This window comes from Pseudophryne corroboree, chromosome 5 (assembly GCF_028390025.1).
Source record: "Pseudophryne corroboree isolate aPseCor3 chromosome 5, aPseCor3.hap2, whole genome shotgun sequence".
Taxonomy (NCBI): domain Eukaryota; kingdom Metazoa; phylum Chordata; class Amphibia; order Anura; family Myobatrachidae; genus Pseudophryne; species Pseudophryne corroboree.
The window spans coordinates 812,991,911-813,011,495 of NC_086448.1; the positions used below are offsets into that span (position 1 = coordinate 812,991,911).

A 19,585-nucleotide genomic window follows, 5' to 3' on the forward strand; every position below is an offset into this window, starting at 1 on the left:
CGCGCTGGTAAGTGAGATGCTGCTGAACGCCGATTCCTGACAATATATATATATATATATATATATATATATAGAGAGAGAGAAAGAAAGAGAGAGAAATATATACAGGTTGAGTATCCCATATCCAAATATTCCGAAATACGGAATATTCCGAAATACGGACTTTTTTGAGTGAGAGTGAGATAGTGAAACCTTTGTTTTTTGATGGCTCAATGTACACAAACTTTGTTTAATACACAAAGTTATTAAAAATATTGTATTAAATGACCTTCAGGCTGTGTGTATAAGGTGTATATGAAACATAAATGAATTGTGTGAATGTAGACACACTTTGTTTAATGCACAAAGTTATAAAAAATATTGGCTAAAATGACCTTCAGGCTGTGTGTATAAGGTGTATATGAAACATAAATGCATTCTGTGCTTAGATTTAGGTCCCATCACCATGATATCTCATTATGGTATGCAATTATTCCAAAATACGGAAAAATCCCATATCCAAAATACCTCTGGTCCCAAGCATTTTGGATAAGGGAGACTCAACCTGTATATATATATATATATATATATATATATTACTGTATATACAGAGTATCTATCTATCTATCTATATATATATATATATATATATATATATATATATAAAGGATATTTCAGATCCCAAAAAGTTGGCAATATGATCCTTTAAGCATAGCTAATTCCCAACACAGTACCAATGAAGTATTGAAGTGGTCTGATGGAATGCCACATGGGAATACAATGTACTGGCAGGGAAAGGAGGAGTAAATAATGACAGGGTTAAAAGCTGCAACATAAAATAAAATGTGAGCACAGATGTTTATACACTACTGTTCTCTGTGATTTCAAAGGCATCGGTACATAGAAAGGGAATTAGGTTAAAGGTCTGAGAATAATCAATGTTTATGTCCATCGAAGTGAACACTGTGAAGAATGTGTTATCTTGGAGAAATGTCAAAATACTTGTTAAGCACAAGTGAAGTTTCTGAAAGACAAACACGGGTGGCAACATCTCAAGTATACAGTATGGTTCATATATTGCATCTTGTTGTCTAACAATTAAATGTAGTTGTGATCTGTGCTCTATTATTTAATTCATATTTTGAATGAATTTTCCAAAATAATAACTTTGAGTATGCAGATCTTTCCTCATATACCTTTTCCATATGGTGCCAAATAACTGGGATGACTTCGATGTTCCTTCATGGGTAGCAATTCCCAGATTTTTCCCAATTTCACATCTTTTTTTATTGTAGCTGTTTTTTAAATCATGTATAGTGTACTGGGCACAACGGGCAGGATTAGTACTTTTGTCACAAATAAAGTAGTTTAAAGTCACAGAATAAGCACAATGATGGGTGGTTTGATACGCGGCATGGTTCACTCATATCAGTCTTTTGCTTTGGTATCCAAGTTAGCATTTGAGTTGCACTCAGCAGATGCATGCAAGATGCTTGGCGTGGCTTAGTTGCAAAGTTAGTGGTGGACCACACATAGCTATTTGACATGATGTAATGACAGGAGAATATGGACAATTTTTTATTTTATGAATATGCGAAATGAAATAAAATAAAAACATTTAATACATACAGATATATGAGTTATACCACAATTTACCTTTTTAACCATATCCGAAATATAATAGTGACCATGGAAAGTTAAAGATATAAACACAAGAGTTTTTAAAAATGTTAATGAAATCCTGTAAAGGATTTTGGTTAAGTACAAAACATTACCGGTATTAAACATAATAATTATATGTGGATTTCCTTTGCTGTCTTTGAGTTTTGGTGTTTACGGATATTTACCAATTTTTTGTTATATTTTAATATACAGTATGAGAAAGTGCACAAACCGTTGAGAACCTATGGTAAAGTAGTGTAACTATGAACATCATTAGAAAATGTAAAACAAATGTTACCAATGGTCACATATATTTGCTGTATTATAATATAGAAAAAATTTAACATTTCATATTGTTTCTTTCAAATATATTGCTTACATTTCTAATTATTATTCTGTTTAACCTTTGAAGGCGCAGGTGGAGACGAATGATAGATATTTAGTGTTGACTTCTGTATTTCAGCATTTGGACACAATGAATGTCCGGATCCTGGGATTCCTATAAATGCTCGTCGCTTTGGTGATAACTTTCAGCTGGGAAGCTCAGTGTCTGTTGTTTGTGAAGATGGATTTATCAAGACTCAAGGCACTGAAACCATTACATGTATGCTAATAGATGGAAAAATTATGTGGAGCGGTCCAATTCCTAGGTGTGAAGGTGTGTAAGCTTAATCCATTTATAGTTTTTATTTGCTGTTGAATTTTAAGTGAACGCAGATTAACTCCCTGGAAGAAACTGTATTTATTATTATAAGGGAAGACTGATTCAAAAACATTTCTTTATATTTACATGTGCTAACAGTAACTGCTAGATGGGGTGTATTAGGCATATCGGTAAATTAAGTGTAACTATAAAGATTTATCTTGAAATGATAGTTTCCAACCAATCAATCTATAGTCTATATCAAGTTTGACAGTAATGGCAAATCTCTGATTGGTTGCTGGAGTTTCAGTAAACATTTTACTAAATAACACATCCAGCCTGCAAACTTGTCATGTACTGTAATATATGATTACACAATTATACTTTATATTTGATTCATTCTCTGTTTTTAGGAGTTAATAAATTAATTTAGGCACACATGGGATTGTAGCAATGCCAATATAGAATATGCAGAAGTTTGGACAACAGTATGTTTAGTCATCATCATTTCACACATATACTTACTGTATCTGATAGTAGGGGAGATTAATCAAAGCTTGGAGAGAGATATAAAACCAACCAGTCAGCTTCTAATTGCCATGTTAAAGCTGTGCTTGAAAAATGGGAGCTGATTGGCTGGTACTTTGTCTTGCTCCACTTTATCTCTCTACAAGGCTTAGTACATAGACTCCTGATTCATAGACAGATGCAGGATGAATGTTCTTGCAGTTTTCTGATGCTCGGATGTGCACTTGTGAAGTTTGGGTCCTACATACAAGCACACAGTTTGGCTACAGATGTCAGGTGAGTTTGGGGATGGTGATAGGCTCCATCACACAAAACATGAGCTCATCACCTCCATTTTTTATGAGTTCTGATGCCAGGGCCTGCATCTTCCACTGCATATTTCTCGGCCTCAGTTACGGAGCTGAGGTGGTCATTCTGAGTAACCAGAATGTTACTCCGACACCCAGTGGTCTTGCAGAATGATCCAATGCTCTGTTCTTGGAAGCAGCAGTGGATCACAGAAGTAGCCACGGGGCACCCATGTACACAACATGGTTCCTACTGTATTAGCATAATTTAGCTTAGTAGCTACTGTGTACATAGATGCAGCTACTAAGCTACTGTGTCTTCCATGAATCAGGCAATTAGAGCAGTAACCATTAGGACACATGCATATGACATCTCCACTTTGTGCCCTCTGAATTCTACTGCTCCCTACATCTCCAACCTCCTCTCCCTTCATACTTCCTCCCACACCCTATGGTCGGCCAATGACCACCGCCTCTCCTCTACCCTGGTCATTACTTTCCATGCTTGAGTTCAAAATGTTGCCCATTCAGCACCCCTTCAGTGGAATGCGCTCCCCCGATCCATTAGACTCTCCCCGACCTTGCAAATCTTCAAATTGGCACTGAAAACCCACCTATTTATCAAAGCGTACCCTTCCAATGCATAACCTAGTCATGAGGCTGCTTCTCCATCCCCCTGCCTCATGCCTTGAACATCTCTGCTTTGCTTACTGCCATCAGGCTACCTCCCGCTTGCTTGCACCTCATGTCATCTGTTTGTCACCCCTTCCCACTGGATTGTTAGCTCTTCAGAGCAGGGCCTTCTTTCCAGTGGCGCACCCAGGGGGGTTTCCGAGCACCCAGAAACCCCCCTCCACTAAAAAAAATATATATATATATATATATATTTTTTTTAGCTGCATGAGTATTATTAATGGCTGTCTAGCGTCCTCTGCAGCCTGCTGTCTTCCTGGTGGCACTTGTAAGTGCAATAAAAGTTTACTTTATTTTAATTATAGTACATATATATCCATGTGCATACATATATACACGTGTATATACATACATATAAACACACACACACATATTATTTATATACATGTGTATATATACGTGTACTGTATGTGTATGTATATATATATATATATATATATTCATGTTTAATATGCTATGTATATGTGTGTATGTGTGTGTATATATATATATACACATACATACACGGTATATATATGTGTAGATATGTATATATATATATATATATATACACACACACACACACACACAGACACACTAGTTTTACGGACCCAGCATATACTGGGACACCTCAGTCCCCACCCCCGTGATTGGCTCCACCCAGTTCTGGAAACTCCCCCATGCAAATCCTGCATTTGCCACTGCTTTCCTCTTGTTTTCCAAGCCCTCTTATCGACACATTTCACTCACAGCTCTTTCCTACTCAGCGACCATCTTTACCACTTTTTCTCCTGCTGGAAAAGGCTCTTCTATAGCCGCCAGCCCCAAGTAGTATGATGATTACTCCCTCGCTACTTACATCTTAGCTGTATTATGTTTTGCGAATTGTGGTGCTCTTTGTTACCTGTATTTTATTTTTGTTATTTATTTACTTTAATGCTAAGTTTTGTCTCCCTGTACTGTCCTTTGTACGGCACTGCAAAACACTTGTGGCGCCTGATAAATAAAATGTAATAATAATAATAATAATAATAATCAGGGTCCAAATGATAAAATGTGTCAAGCACTTAGTAGTGTTGAATGAACACACAACCCATACTTTCTGTATGAGAAAAATATTTTGTTGGACAGATCTAAGTGCTGAGTATTGCAGCAAAGGTGATACAGTTTGTCATCATTGTCCTTTGAAGTGTGCTTACATACTTTGCAGTAATGTATAGAGAAGTTAATCAATAGATCTGTCCCTACCACAATGTAGCGTATAGTGCCATGCACTCATCAAGGCAAGAGTCATGGAAATTCAATTAATCTGCTAACATTTATTTTAACTGTGGTAGAAAACCGTAGTCACTGGAAGAAATTCATGCAAGCACCCAGAGAACATACATACACCACACAAAAATAATACTGTCCAAGTGTTTATAAGCAGATAATATATTAAGTTAAATATACAAAATAAATTTATATATATATATATATATATATATATAATTATCACACATTAACATTTACACACTATTTATTTGTAATAATCAAATCTGGTCACCCAAAATGTTTCATTATTGTTATATCTAAAATTACTTTCCCAGAAAATTCTGATGTTAAAAAAATAAAATTTGAAAATTTGCAAAATGAATAAACCAATGATATATGAAATTGTATCATGTTTATGCAGTTGAATTATCTTTCCATTTTATTATATCTGGGAAAGGCCAAATATCAAGAGGCACTTGTTGCGTTGATCATGAAACTTGTTAAATGTGATACAGTATTTGATTTACAGATTATCTATATAACTCTACTAAATAATGGGTCCAAATGTCATTCATTAGGCAAAGATTTGCTTGCACATTATAATATATTGCAACATGCAGTGGCTAAATATTATTATTATAAAGGTTAATATTATAACAATATCAATATGGTTGAGTTACCAACACAACTGCCAGTCTATTGTTATCTTTTCGGTATTGAATAAAATTGTATTAGTGAAATAATTAAGCTTATCTTGCACAAAAAAGGGGGGTCTTTTTCCAAAAATTTTTTAATTGGCTTTTCAGTGAAAGTACATAATACATCAATATGCACTCATCATAGAAAATATCCATTGATAACATAATAAAATAAAATAAAACAACATAAATAATAATTTCCAAAACTATTTTAGCAGGAAAGGGATGGAATATAATGTTGAAGCCATTGTTTTTATACTAGGAAAACAAAGATAAAATATGTAGCAGCTACAAAATACTATAACAATCTCTGATAGAGAATATGGGTCTCTGGGCTTTTTACTGGAATGTGGTTATATATCATGCATGGAAGTAGAAGCCTATAACCTTTGTGATTGAGCACTCTCCCTATTCAGGAAATATGTCATATGCCAGATAAAAGTGGCAAATGACAGAACATTTTTGCACATCATTAAATCATTCTTGGAACTAAACTTTTCTGGTATATGTTCCAGACATGAACCCTTGTACCCTTGTTCATTTTAGACATCTAGTACTGTGTTCACTCTAAACTTTAGAAGATGACGGTTTGCTTTGATCACTGTGAGAGGAAAGCCAAAATCCATTTCTGATAGTGTTCATTTTCCAATATTTGGAAAATAATTTGTCATTTTAATAAATAAAAGTAAATTATCAGATTAATGTAAGATATCAGTTAAATTCTAATTGCACTAAAAAACAGAATTATACATTTTAAAATGTTGAGATTCAAAAGATCCTTTATATGAAATAAAAATAATAAAAAATAAACTACTGTACATGACATTTAAGAAGATGGACTACAGTACCTCAGCTTGCAGTTGCAGAAATGTCATAATAGGTTATTTCTTGTTTAAACACTTGTCTGGCAACATCGCATGTGCTGCGACCGCAGCCAGAAGCACTTCAGCTGGCAAGGTCACATCACATGCATCCACGTCACCCCAATCTTCTCTGGGTCCACAGACTCCCTGCAGGGATAAGGCGGTCTGTAACCACTGACACCACTGCCAGAATTGCGCCCCGGAATGCCATGCAACCAGCATTCTGGAGTGCATGAGCCGGGGAATCAAAGTGTGAGGAGGGGAACATAGTTCCTCCTCGAGCACAATTTGGCTGATCTCTGCAAGTGCAGAGGAGACTGCTCATCACTCCCCCTTGACACACTCTCAGCTGCACTCTGCATGTTGGATAGGGGGTAAATACCCATGTAGCGGGTAACCCACTTGAGTGATATAGCAATCGTTGGGGTTTGATAAAATAAAGATAGATTATTCAGGAAGGGTGAGGTCACAGGGTAGGAGGAGTGGGATGCAAAAAAGGATCTTTCTACATCGGGGAAGGTTGGTTATAAAACATGGATTTTTTTTACTGCTAAAGGGGTGTGGGGGGAACTGTTATTAGTATTTAAGACCAATTGGGGGTCTATTGCCTCTGAGGGTAGGGAAAGTTATTTTATAATGGTCGCCTATGGACATGGAGGGATGGGGTGGTGCAAAACAACTCCTAAATATGTATTTTTTTAAATCCAATATTCAAATATATTCTTAAAAATACTATTTAATCTTTATTAAGTAATAAAAAGAAAAACACAAATTATGAGCGGTATATATTGATAGAAAATAAAACATTTAAAAACTACATAAAAACATGAAATATATCCTGGTGTAATGACCTTCCAAAAACAAAAATGTTAAATAGTTATATAATATTTACTGTATAAAGTACCTGCACTATAACTAGTACAGTCTTTATACTGTAGCATATGCAATACAAACAGATTAAGAAAAACTCCTCTGGCTGGTAAAAGGGAGTCATGTTTACAAACGATAAAACCTATGAAAAAAATATACATAGGAAATAATGTTCTCAGCAAAGATAATCTGCTACAGAAATATTCCTGTACTCCCCAAAATCATAAAGAATGAGTATAAAAGGGAAAGCTGTGCTGCTTTTGGTTGCATATGTTAATAATTAAATTATGAGCCAGACTCACTTAAACTCTAATTGTCTGCAAAATTATGTTCAATTACTAAAACATACACAATAAAATGAGTATTTTAATAAGTAAGTAAACATGCACACAGTGTCATACGATCACAGCAGTATGATTACAAAAGTATTCCTCAATGAGTAAAACTGTTTAGTTACATTTTGATTGGAACTAGTGGCAAAATATAACTCCCCGAAAGTTCCTAGGCAAGACACTGATTTGGGCCCCCTGAATTTGTCAAAAACATACAGATGGAGCCTCCCTCGTCATTGCAATTTCTCCGCCTAAACCGAGTATAGCTCAGTTGTTGAGGTGTTGCATGGTAAGGCGCGTTGAGGTGCAACAACATACACAGCATGCAATACACATCTTCACTGCTGGGTGGCTAATGCTCCACTAATCCAGTACTGTAGAGCGAATAGCAGCAGATGGATATACAGTACAGTAATCATACTGTAATAGTGTACTCTTAGAAATCCCTGGTAAGTGGCCAGTGACAACTGTAATGCTATACATACAGACCAGCAGTCAGATGGAGAGAGTCAACCAGGAACTTGAAGTATAAATAAAGGAGGCATATTTTTATGCAGTAGACTCACAATGCCTGGACTGTCATTTTTGCAATGATGTCTGGGTGTCACAGATGCATTGATACCATGATTTACTAATGAATGTTGGGCTTAATTAGTAAATCATGCATCAAGTCATGCTAAACAGTCCTTGAAGTCACACCATGACGTGGTGGGACTCAGTAGCACTGATCCTCTTTTTTAGCATTTTTTCCCATGAAAATGCATCTTAGACGCAATGTAATGTAATAGGATGCACAAGCAGTTTCTGCTGATTAAAATTATATGCTTATATTCTATGTGTGACTGTGACTGTAATGTTTTATTTCGGATGCAGATAGAGCCCCTACTACACACAGAATATAGGCATGTTGCATATAATTTTAATCAGCAGAAATTTGCTTATGCATCCTATTATATTACTTTGCGTCTAAGATGCATTTGCACAGAAAGACAAAAAAAAAAAAGACCATCGGCACTACCAAGTCCCACCGTCAGCATGATTTGACTTTAGGGGCTGTTTAACATGACTGCAGCAAGGATATAAGAGGACACATCTGTAGATTGGCTCAGCGTATCCAATGCACATAAAGAAAAGCACAGTTAAGAATTCTACACAGCTCTCTAAAAGAAAAAAATGATTACAATCAGCAATAGAGTTGGGACACAGCACTATGAAAAAAAATACATTGAGCAACATCGCTATGTCACCGCAAGTGTCAGTCACCTGTCGCCATAACCCTCTTGGCATAGTGGTATTTCCTATGGTTACCATGTCCGTGAGCTAGGGTTCGATTCCTGCAATGGACAAACATGTATTGTATATCTTCTTAAAAATTAACATCCACGTTTTTTATATTTTGGCAAAAGAAGTTCTGTCATACTTTGTATTCAGTCTCAGACATGAACACAAATATAAAATAAAAGGCACATTCATTTGAAAAGCATGTTAGCATTGTGCATGCACCTAGAGATCAAGAGATGCCCAGCGTGAGTGAGCCATCATTTGCTAGGCAACTCTGCTAACCTCACACACGCACAATGGTGATTTTCAAAAGCGATACCTGGTGGATAATCACTGGTATTACACTCACTGGTAACGCCATACACCTAGCTAAGCTCTACGTGCCACCCTGTGACATAACGCCCTGCCTTGCGACTTCGTGATCGGGACAAACACCATAGGTGGTATAAATGAGCGAAGCTCCATCTATATACTGAATGAGAAATACAGGTTAGATTAGTGTTCACCCCACTGTGCTCTGTTGAGCTTACAGTTTGTTGCCTGATGGTTTGGTACAAACATTACATATTCATATCATAACATTATAAGTTTACCTACAAACCATTTAAAGAAAAGTTTGCTGAGATGACAGCCTATACAATTGCACTATTGGCTTTATAAAAATGGTATACGTTCAGGATCCCAGCTGTCAGGATCCCGGAAGCCAGAATAAAGACGCTGGAATCCCAACAGCCATCAGAATGCTGGGATCACAAAGGTAATTATAGCTGGGAGGGTTAAGATGGGGTGGATAGGTTTAGGTGCCACCCAGATGTGAGGGTGTTAGGTTTATGGACTGCTGGGGGTGGGTTAGGTTTAGGCACTATGGTGGGAGGGTTAGTGTTAGGCTGCGGAAAGGAGCGTTAGGTTTAGGCATTGAGGGCGCCCTGTTAGGGTTATGCTACATTAATTGAGGGTTAGTGTTAGGGGGGTAGAATACTTACCTCTCCCCTCTCGGGATCATGAACATTGGGATGCCAGCATCTGTATTTTGAGCATCACCATCCCGTCCGCCAGGATCACATACAGATCCCATAAGAACAAATGTATTTAGCTATTTTGCTGCCATGTATTGTACATTTTGCTAGAATCCAAAATAAGAAGACTCTGATGAAATGCATTGATCTTGGAGGCTCCATTTAAACATTAAACATTATACAGTCTCAGTTGGATGTGGAAGGTTTGAAAGCCAAATACTTGACTCATAATGTAGCAAATGTAATCTATTTCACTGCACTTGTAGTTATGAATAAATAGAATCATATTATCATATTCCAAAACCAACCCTAAATACTGTTCTGTATTTTATTGAAGAATTGGAAAGTTTAATAACCTGAACTTCCTATGGGCAACAAATATAATTTAAGTTTCTGTTTCATTATTATTTATAACAAGCCTATGGATATTTTTTGTAGAAAAATAAAATAAAATAATATCTATATATTCTAAGATATCAATGTTAAGTTGCAGAAGTTGATGACCTGCTGTTGTTGGTCCACAGCTTACTGGTACTTGTAGTCCAACAACATTTGTGTGAGTAACAGGTTTCTGCTCTATATGTAGCTCATCATGATGCTATCATAATAACACATACAATACTACTATATAATAAAAAGTTAATGAGGATGAAATGTTGATGTTTCAAAACTAATACTGTAAGCCATAATTATTGTTGGGAAACAGTTACAAAATGACAAATAAAAACATATTCTGTTCATCATGTTAAATACAATTTTTTTCTTAGCTCCTTGCGGTGGCCATTTTTCTTCTCCCAGTGGAGTAATACTTTCTCCAGGATGGCCTGGGTACTACAAGGACTCACTAAATTGTGAATGGGTGATTGAAGCAGAATCTGGACGCTCCATTAAAATTACATTTGAAAGGTAGAAACTTAATTCAGATTTTCAGTACTATACATAATCTATTTTATTTTACACTGAAGGTTGGGTTTCCAAAATCCTGAAATAGTACCACAAAGCATGCATGTTGTATACCAATCATACTTGCCCCATTTTATCCTTTGTAAAGGGCCCTACACATTGGCCGATCCACTGCCGAGCTGCCCGATAGCGGATACGGCCGACGGGCGACTCGGCGGCGGCGGGGGGGGGGGGGGGGGGGGCAGTGACGGGGGGAGTGAAGTTTCTTCACTCCCCCCGTCACCCGGCTCTGTAGCAGTGCAGGCAAATATGGACGAGATCATCCATATTGGCTGCATGCACAGCCGACAGGGCACCAGCGATGAATAAGCACGGGGCCGCGCATCGTTCATCGCTGGTGCCTCCACACTCAAAGATATGAACGGTATCTCGTTCATTAATGAACGAGATCATTCATATCTTTGAGTGATGTCGGCCAGTGTGTAGGGCCTATAAGGCTCAATTTAATGAGTATTTTTTATGGGATGAACATGTTTGTATACTTTTCACCATACTATATGTAGGGTGCACAAATATTAGAAATATACTGTACATAGATTGTCAAAATGTTGTTTGTGGAAAGTTTTGTTGGACTCATGTGAAAATGCTTTTACATTTAAGACAAATTTGAAATAATTATGGTATCTATCTATCAAATCAACAATGGCAGTTATGTTTTTCTCTTGTGCAATGCTAGCTAACCCACCCTTAACCCCACCAATACACATGCAATGGCTAATGGTAAAAATTATGGGTCAGGGTCAGGACAGGTGCATTTCTGGTCCCATCTTAAGACCGGTCCAAAACTACTAGTAATATAATATTACAGAATTTTATGAATTTTGCTACTATTCTTATTATTTAATATGGAAAAAAAAAACTTTAGCAAATAAATTGTCAGGTATGGTAAAACCTTTCTAATTGGGTGATCTGCCTATTCCACATAGCAGATTCTTCACACTGGCTGGCGAGAAAAAGACCATTCTCAGACTAAGTATAATGTATAAATGATTAACCTTACTCTTCAGGTGTTCCAGTCTTAATTATATACTGTAAATCTGACCAAGACATAAGACCTCAAGACACAGTAACGCAATATATCCTACACAGAGAATGAGTATCTGACAGCAAGTCTGTCTTGGATCATTTATATCAATAAAACTCCAAAATGTCAATAATTTAAGAGCTCTTTGGCTCTCTTCCTATGCTAAATAAATTGTCAAGCATTTCAGTTTGGATCCATTACCAATTATATTTTTCAGGGCATGTGAATCCATTGTAATCCCAAAAGTTGTCCTATACACACTTATCTGACTTTGCCATATGAAGAATGGCTTGAATTATTGTACATTTAATACATATGTACTGTAAGTTCATGCTTGTTTATTTTTACTTTCTTTTTTTTTGCAGATTTCAAACTGAACTTAATTATGATGTGTTGGAAGTACACGATGGCCCAAATTTGTTATCGCCACTCCTGGGATCCTATAATGGCACGCAAGTTCCCCAGTTCCTATTCAGCAGTGTGAATTACCTATATCTACTCTTTACGACGGACAACAGCCGATCCAATAATGGTTTCAAGATTCATTATGAGAGTAAGTATGTTGCATATTGATACATTGATCCAAAATATACTTTTTCAAATATATGAGCAAAATGATGTCATGTAGTTGGAATATTCCAGACTTGGAACATGATTTAAGCATTCATAATTATTAAATAAATATAAATGAAACAATTTTTTTTTTTGTTTTATTTGCTCTCTTTCTAACCCACCTAGCTGAATTGCTTATTTCACTCAGTAGCCTTAACAATTCAGGAAAATATTACATGGTCAGTACAACATTGTTCTCAGAGTAACAACTACAACCCTGTCCAAATAGTATATGTGTTAGAAACTAACACAAAACTTAAATGAAACACTTACTGGGTGTGAACCCAGTTGTGAATCGCTAGAGTGCCACTATGGGTAAGCTCCCAATCAGCATAGTTCTTCAGCTTGGATCATCAGCATGGGACCCCCAGCATTACCCCCTTTTCACTATAGAGATAAGGAAGGATTTGTTGGATAAATGACATTTTTGCTTAGAATTCTCTTTTGAAAAGCTTGGGTAGACTGTAAATTCTACCAGACAGAATCCCTGTAGGGTGTCTGGTAAAACTAATATATGAACCCAATAGACATGTATCCTGATTGCATCAAGTGTATGAAGTTTGTAAATATGAGAATTTGAATGTAAAGGGCAATTATATCATTGTGGAGTTGTCACGAACTAAATTTGCCCCCAGAAAATTAGCTAATCGTCCCTTGTATCTTCAGTTGACCTGATGTCATGTGCCAGCTCAGTCAATGCTAGAGGACACTATTAAGAGCTAGAGAGGCCATGAAATGCACTTATTTTGCCTGCAGAATAACTATAGGGAAAGCTAAATAATTTTGAACAATCCAGTTTTTGTTCTGACCTTAAGGATTTCATGGTCATTGTTCTGTAACAGATATTTTTACAGCGTGACTAGACAATTAATTTGGAGCAATTTCTGGCAATAACAACTCATTGTTGTTATCTTTTCATTTGCAGGTGTAACAGTTGATACACATTCATGCTTGGATCCAGGAATACCATTACATGGTCATCGCTATGGCTATGACTTCTCCATTGGGTCTACTGTTTCATTTGGCTGTCAACCTGGCTATACACTTAGCCATGAAGAACCCTTGTTGTGTGAAAAAAACCACTGGTGGAGTCATCCACTGCCAACATGTGACGGTGAGTTCTTAAATGTTGATTTCTGTAGTGGTGAAGTATATGTAGAGCTAGAAATATATCACTTCTTTATTAAAATCATAAACTCAACCACACGAACAAAATACAACAAAGTACTCACAGAATTACAGTATACAAAATACAGAGCACAAGTTATGCCTTAAAATATGCAATCAATATTGCATACAGTACTAGTTATTTGACACACACAAAATACATAATTAAAAATGCTAAGAGAAGTACTATAGTTAAAATCATATTTTTTGGAGAAGGGACAAACAGGACAATAGATGAAACGTAAGAAATACCATAAGAATTGGTACGAGAATTACATACAATTTTTATTGTTTTTCTTCCTTTTAAAAGCAAATTGTCATTTAATAAGAACTTTTCGTAAAGAAAAGAGAACAGGTTGGACTCCTGGTGGTGAAAGTAATTTTTCACCCAAAGGAGGGGATATTTATAAAAGATTCTATCATGACCCTTTGGGCCAAGTCCTTCACCAGTTTCACAATTGCACAGTGGATAATTAATACAAAATGTAGCAAAATATTGACTAACCCATGCAAAGAAGGAGCCTCCATCAATAAGATGTAAATATGTTTTAGACATATACAGTCCACATAGAGAAGACATGATCATGTACTGTATATCAGATCCTGTTAAGGTTAAGCTTCTGGTGGTATAAAATATAAAGTTGAGTCTTTTTGACAGGGTGACCATCTTGCAATTAGTTGACTGCTATGCATAAAATAATTTGAGCACTAGTGGGCTGACACAGACTTTGGCAGTAATTGATCCTGCATTGCTCGCAAAAGACTAACAATGGGGGTAATTCAGACCTGATCGCACACTAGCTGTTTTTTTTAGGTCCTGCGTTCGCATAGTCGTCGCCCACCGGAGAGCGTATTTTAGCTGTGCAAGTGTGCGATCGCATGTGCAGCCGAGTGGTACAGAAAGATCTTGGCCCTCATTCAGAGTTGTTAGCTCGCTAGCTGCTTTTAGCAGCTTTGCACACGCTAAGCCGCCGCCCTCTGGGAGTGAATCTTAGTTTTGCAGAATTGCGAATAGAATAGCGCTTAGAAATTTCTTTGCAGTTTCCGAGTAGCTCGAGACTTACTCTGCCACTGCGATCAGTTCAGTCCTTTTCGTTCCTGGTTTGATGTCACAAACACACCCAGCGTTCGCCCAGCCACTCCCCCATTTCTCTAGACACTCCCGCGTTTTTCCCTGAAACGCCTGCGTTTTTTCACACACACCCAGAAAACGATCAGTTTCTGCCCAGAAACACCCACTTCCTGTCAATCACACTACGATCACCAGAACGATGAAAAATCTTCGTTAAGCCGTGAGTAAAATACCAAACTTTTGTGCTAATTTACTTGGCGCAGGCGCATTGCGAATATTGCGCATGCGCAGTTTGCGACTTATCGCACCGATGCGAAGAAAAAGAACGAGCGAACAACTCAGAATGAGGGCCCTTGTACAGTTTCTGAGTTGCCCAGGACTTACTCAGCCGCTGCGATCACTTCAGCCTGTCCAGGGCCGGAATTGACGCCAGACACCCACCCTGCAAATGCTTGGACACGCCTGCATTTTTCCAACCACTCCCTGAAAACGATCAGCTGCCACCCACAAACGCCTTCTTCCTGTCAATCTCCTTGTGATCGGCTGTGCAAATGGATTCTTCGTAAAACCAATCGCACAGCAACCATTCACTTTGTACCCATGCGACGCGTCTGTGCATTGTGGTACATACGCATGCGCAGTTCTAACCTGATCGCAGCACTGCAAAAAACACTAGTGAGTGATCAGGTCTGAATTACCCCCAATGCTTATTCAACTGTATGCAGACTTTTGTGCACATATTTGTGAATCGACTGTCCCTATACACATGGGTTGATATGTATGAATCTACATTTACCATACGTGCCTACACTTTGTTGCAGCGTATACATAGAATAAAACATGCAAAATGCAATTTACAAAGAAGCACATGTTTCCCTTTGCATCAGCTACTTGAAATCTGGATATTATAAACACCATATTCACCCCAAAATTGCAAATAAAAGATTTGCAAACAGTAGAAAAGGGTGAGGGTTACACCGGAGTGGAATTTTGGGAGAGTAGACATCTGATGGTAAATGCAGGTCAAGGGACTGACAGTATTACACCAGGTTCAAAAGGTAGTTTTCATGATAAACTACTTTGAATTTAAGTTTAGCTATATTGAGTCCCATGACATTAAACAAACCTTCAGTAACATAAATTTCTTTTGACACATGTTTCGAGGAAATGGCAAGGAAATACCAATGTCAATGTGATTTAATCATGGATCTACTATCTCTTACAAGTGACAAAGGGCTGGAGGAATCATTACTGTTAAACTTGATTAAAAATGTTATAAAAAAAGATGCTACCCAAACGTGAAGGTCATCAAAAACAACAATGTGCCCAGTAACACTAGAGGAAATGCAGGATGAATGTTGAGTTTAAAGTGATAACGCAATTATTTTTTCTTATTACCCTGTGGTGTCATTAGAGAATAAAGAAGAGCAATATACTGGGGCTCAAACTGCATGCTATTTATAACAGTATGCTCTTTAGTTATATACTGTACAGTACACAGAAAATGTAATTAATATCAAATCCTTATTTAATGATCAAAGATAAAGAGGTGTTCTAAAAATGTTTTTGATGTCTAAAAGGTTATTTATAAATTATATTTGTTTTGTTTTTTACTTTTTAATCATCTTAGTTTAAAACTTACATTTAAAAATGCTATATGTATCACCACTGGCGTGCGCAGCACATTTTATTAGGGGGTGCACCGCTGGAGGGGTGTGTCTAGCACCGCCTTTTGGGCGTGTCTAGCAACATCTATTGATGGTCAACGCATATAAAATATCCACCCTTGTACCAATCCTAATAAAGCAGATACATTGTCAGATGTTGTGGTGTGCACCAAACAAACACCACTGATGGCACTCACTGCAATTACACTGCTCCTCCTCAGCCTGGTCTGGCTCCCCCTCTCTTTTCCCTGCAAGCTGCAGCAGCTTACTTACAAGTCAGTCACTCATTGAAACTGACAGTCGCAGATTAGTACTGCTGCTGCTGGAAAAACAAATGACGTGTCAATGTTGCTGCCGACCGCCTGCCAGTATTGAATTTGTTTCCCTAAGAGGAACGCTGGCTGCATGCTGATCCTCATCAGTGGCTGGCGTTGGCATAGCATAGAAGGAGAGAGGTATAAATGTGGCTGGTGTGACGGGTGGGCGTGCGAGCAGCATGATGTCATTACGTCACATCATGCTGTTTTTGTACATAGAGGTGGAGCCAGGAGTTTGAAAGCCGGTGGCAGTGGCACCCTTGGTTAACCCAGGTGTCCGGTCAGTAATGCAGTCCTGACAGGGTGCAACGCAGAGGGGACAGTAATCAGCCTGCTCAGCGATCGCTGCATCAGGCATGTGAGATCGGGGTGCCATACATTAGGGGGTGCCTGTGCGCACCAGGCACCCCCCCTGCGCACACCTATGGCTGTTGGCTAATCCAACATCCTCTCATGAGCAAACAACTCACATCCTCAGATGAGCAAACTCACACTTTTCTTTGCAAGATTACTCTAGCCCAAAATGTCCAAACTTCACAAATTCCTAAATGTAACTGCTTCTCTCATATCGAGAATTTACGTACTCTCAATCATTTAAAAAAAAACATGTAAATGGTAAAGATGTGTGGGTTTGGATTTATTTGGATGTCAAAACGGCATTTTATTTGATCTTGGAGTCACATGTTTTGGATCGCCAATAAGAAAAGTCTGGATAAATCCAAACTTGCGTTAATTTTGCTTTCAAGAACTGAGTAAATTGAAACCTGCAGATCTCTGGAAAACAGTAGTCTAAAGTAACATCTGTTGAATTTTTTAAAATATTTTATAGCTGATTAAAAATTAAAAAGGAAGCATAGTGAGATTTTTGTCAGAAAGTTACAATGGAAATAGTCATTTGACAAATTGTGTTGACTGTCAGTATCTTGAAATGCAATCTTAGCCACATTTATTTTTTTATCTCTTTGACAGTTATTCACAGATGGATTTTTTTAAAGCTAGCTTCAATACTATCAGAATTAACTGAATTGCTGAATAGACAATACACCTCTGAAAAGCAATAAAAACACACATTTTGTTAAGAGTTTGTAAATGTTACAAGCCATGTACTGTATAGTAAACATTTAGAAATACATTGCAAGATGCATTACCAAATTGGGGGGACTTCAATTGGCCCGATAATTTTTTTAGGCGCAAACATTATCTGTTTTCAGAAGAAAACTCATAGGGTGGGATTCAATTCTTTTCACCCTTTACACACCCGTTCGTTTTTTGCCCTCAGGGACGTTGTATCATTATTTCAGCTCGCTACCCCCGGAGTAGTAAGGCACCCAACCCTTTACATAGCTAAACCTGATTACTATGGGCGCAATATGCGCAATAACGGAATCATTTTAGAAAGTAAATTGGGCGTGATATATCATTTGAATCTCACCCACAGAATCCATGATAAGATCACTGACCTATGTGGTTTCTATAAGCTGTGATTGATTTGTCTGTTTAGTAAACTAGTGCAAGAAAAATGTGATGCTGGCAAATTTATAAGATGTTTGTTTCAATCTATTCAAATAATGACAGAATGAAGTTGATGGGCATAAATGGTTAGCATTACTGCCTCAAAGCACTTAAGGCCATGGGTTCAATTCCCACCATGGCCCTAACTGTGTGGAGTTTGTATATTCTCCCCGTGCTTGTGTGGATTTCCTCTGGGTACTCCGGTTTCCTCCCATAATCCAAAAATATACTGGTAGGTTAATTGTCTCCCAACAAAAGTAACCCTAGCGTGACTGTGTTCATTTGGTAGGGAATATGGGCCCTCATTCCGAGTTGTTCGCTCGGTATTTTTCATCGCATCGCAGTGAAAATCCGCTTAGTACGCATGCGCAATGTCCGCACTGCGACTGCGCCAAGTAACTTTACTATGAAGAAAGTATTTTTACTCACGGCTTTTTCTTCGCTCCGGCGATCGTAATGTGATTGACAGGAAATGGGTGTTACTGGGCGGAAACACGGCGTTTCAGGGGCGTGTGACTGAAAACGCTACCGTTTCCGGAAAAAACGCAGGAGTGGCCGGAGAAACGGTGGGAGTGCCTGGGCGAACGCTGGGTGTGTTTGTGACGTCAACCAGGAACGACAAGCACTGAACTGATCGCACAGGCAGAGTAAGTCTGGAGCTACTCTGAAACTGCTAAGTAGTTAGTAATCGCAATATTGCGAATACATCGGTCGCAATTATAAGAAGCTAAGATTCACTCCCAGTAGGCGGCGGCTTAGCGTGTGTAACTCTGCTAAATTCGCCTTGCGACCGATCAACTCGGAATGAGGGCCATAGATTGTAAATTCCATGAGGGCAGAGACTGATGTGAATGGCCAAAATATCCTCTGTAAAGTGCTGAGGAATATGTGTGTGCTATATAAATAACTGGTAGTAAATTATAATTGATTATCTGATGTCAGGAATGCCACAGCTTTCATTTGTATTAGTTTTTAAGTATTTTCCCAAATGCTGTTAGTTAAAAAAATACCATCATAATAAGACAAAAACATTTGCCAAATGTTGAATGTATGAACTAAATGGTGTAGGTGATATTTAAACAATGTAAACAGTTCACATGCTGCGTATTTCTCCATACTGAAGAACCATGGGGGTAATTCTGACCCGATCGCTCACTGCAGTTTGT

General features: G+C 37.8%; 1 protein-coding gene across 1 annotated transcript in view; it reads left to right on the forward strand.

Moving 5' to 3' along the window:
* The window catches only part of CSMD3 (CUB and Sushi multiple domains 3), a 1,529,921-nt gene that overhangs the window by 826,246 nt on the left and 684,090 nt on the right, over positions 1-19,585 (forward strand). Inside the window, exons 16-19 of the mRNA XM_063924487.1 lie at positions 2,105-2,299; positions 10,853-10,991; positions 12,438-12,625; positions 13,610-13,798. Coding sequence (XP_063780557.1) covers positions 2,105-2,299; positions 10,853-10,991; positions 12,438-12,625; positions 13,610-13,798 — 711 coding nt within the window. The remainder of the gene's footprint in view (positions 1-2,104; positions 2,300-10,852; positions 10,992-12,437; positions 12,626-13,609; positions 13,799-19,585) is intronic.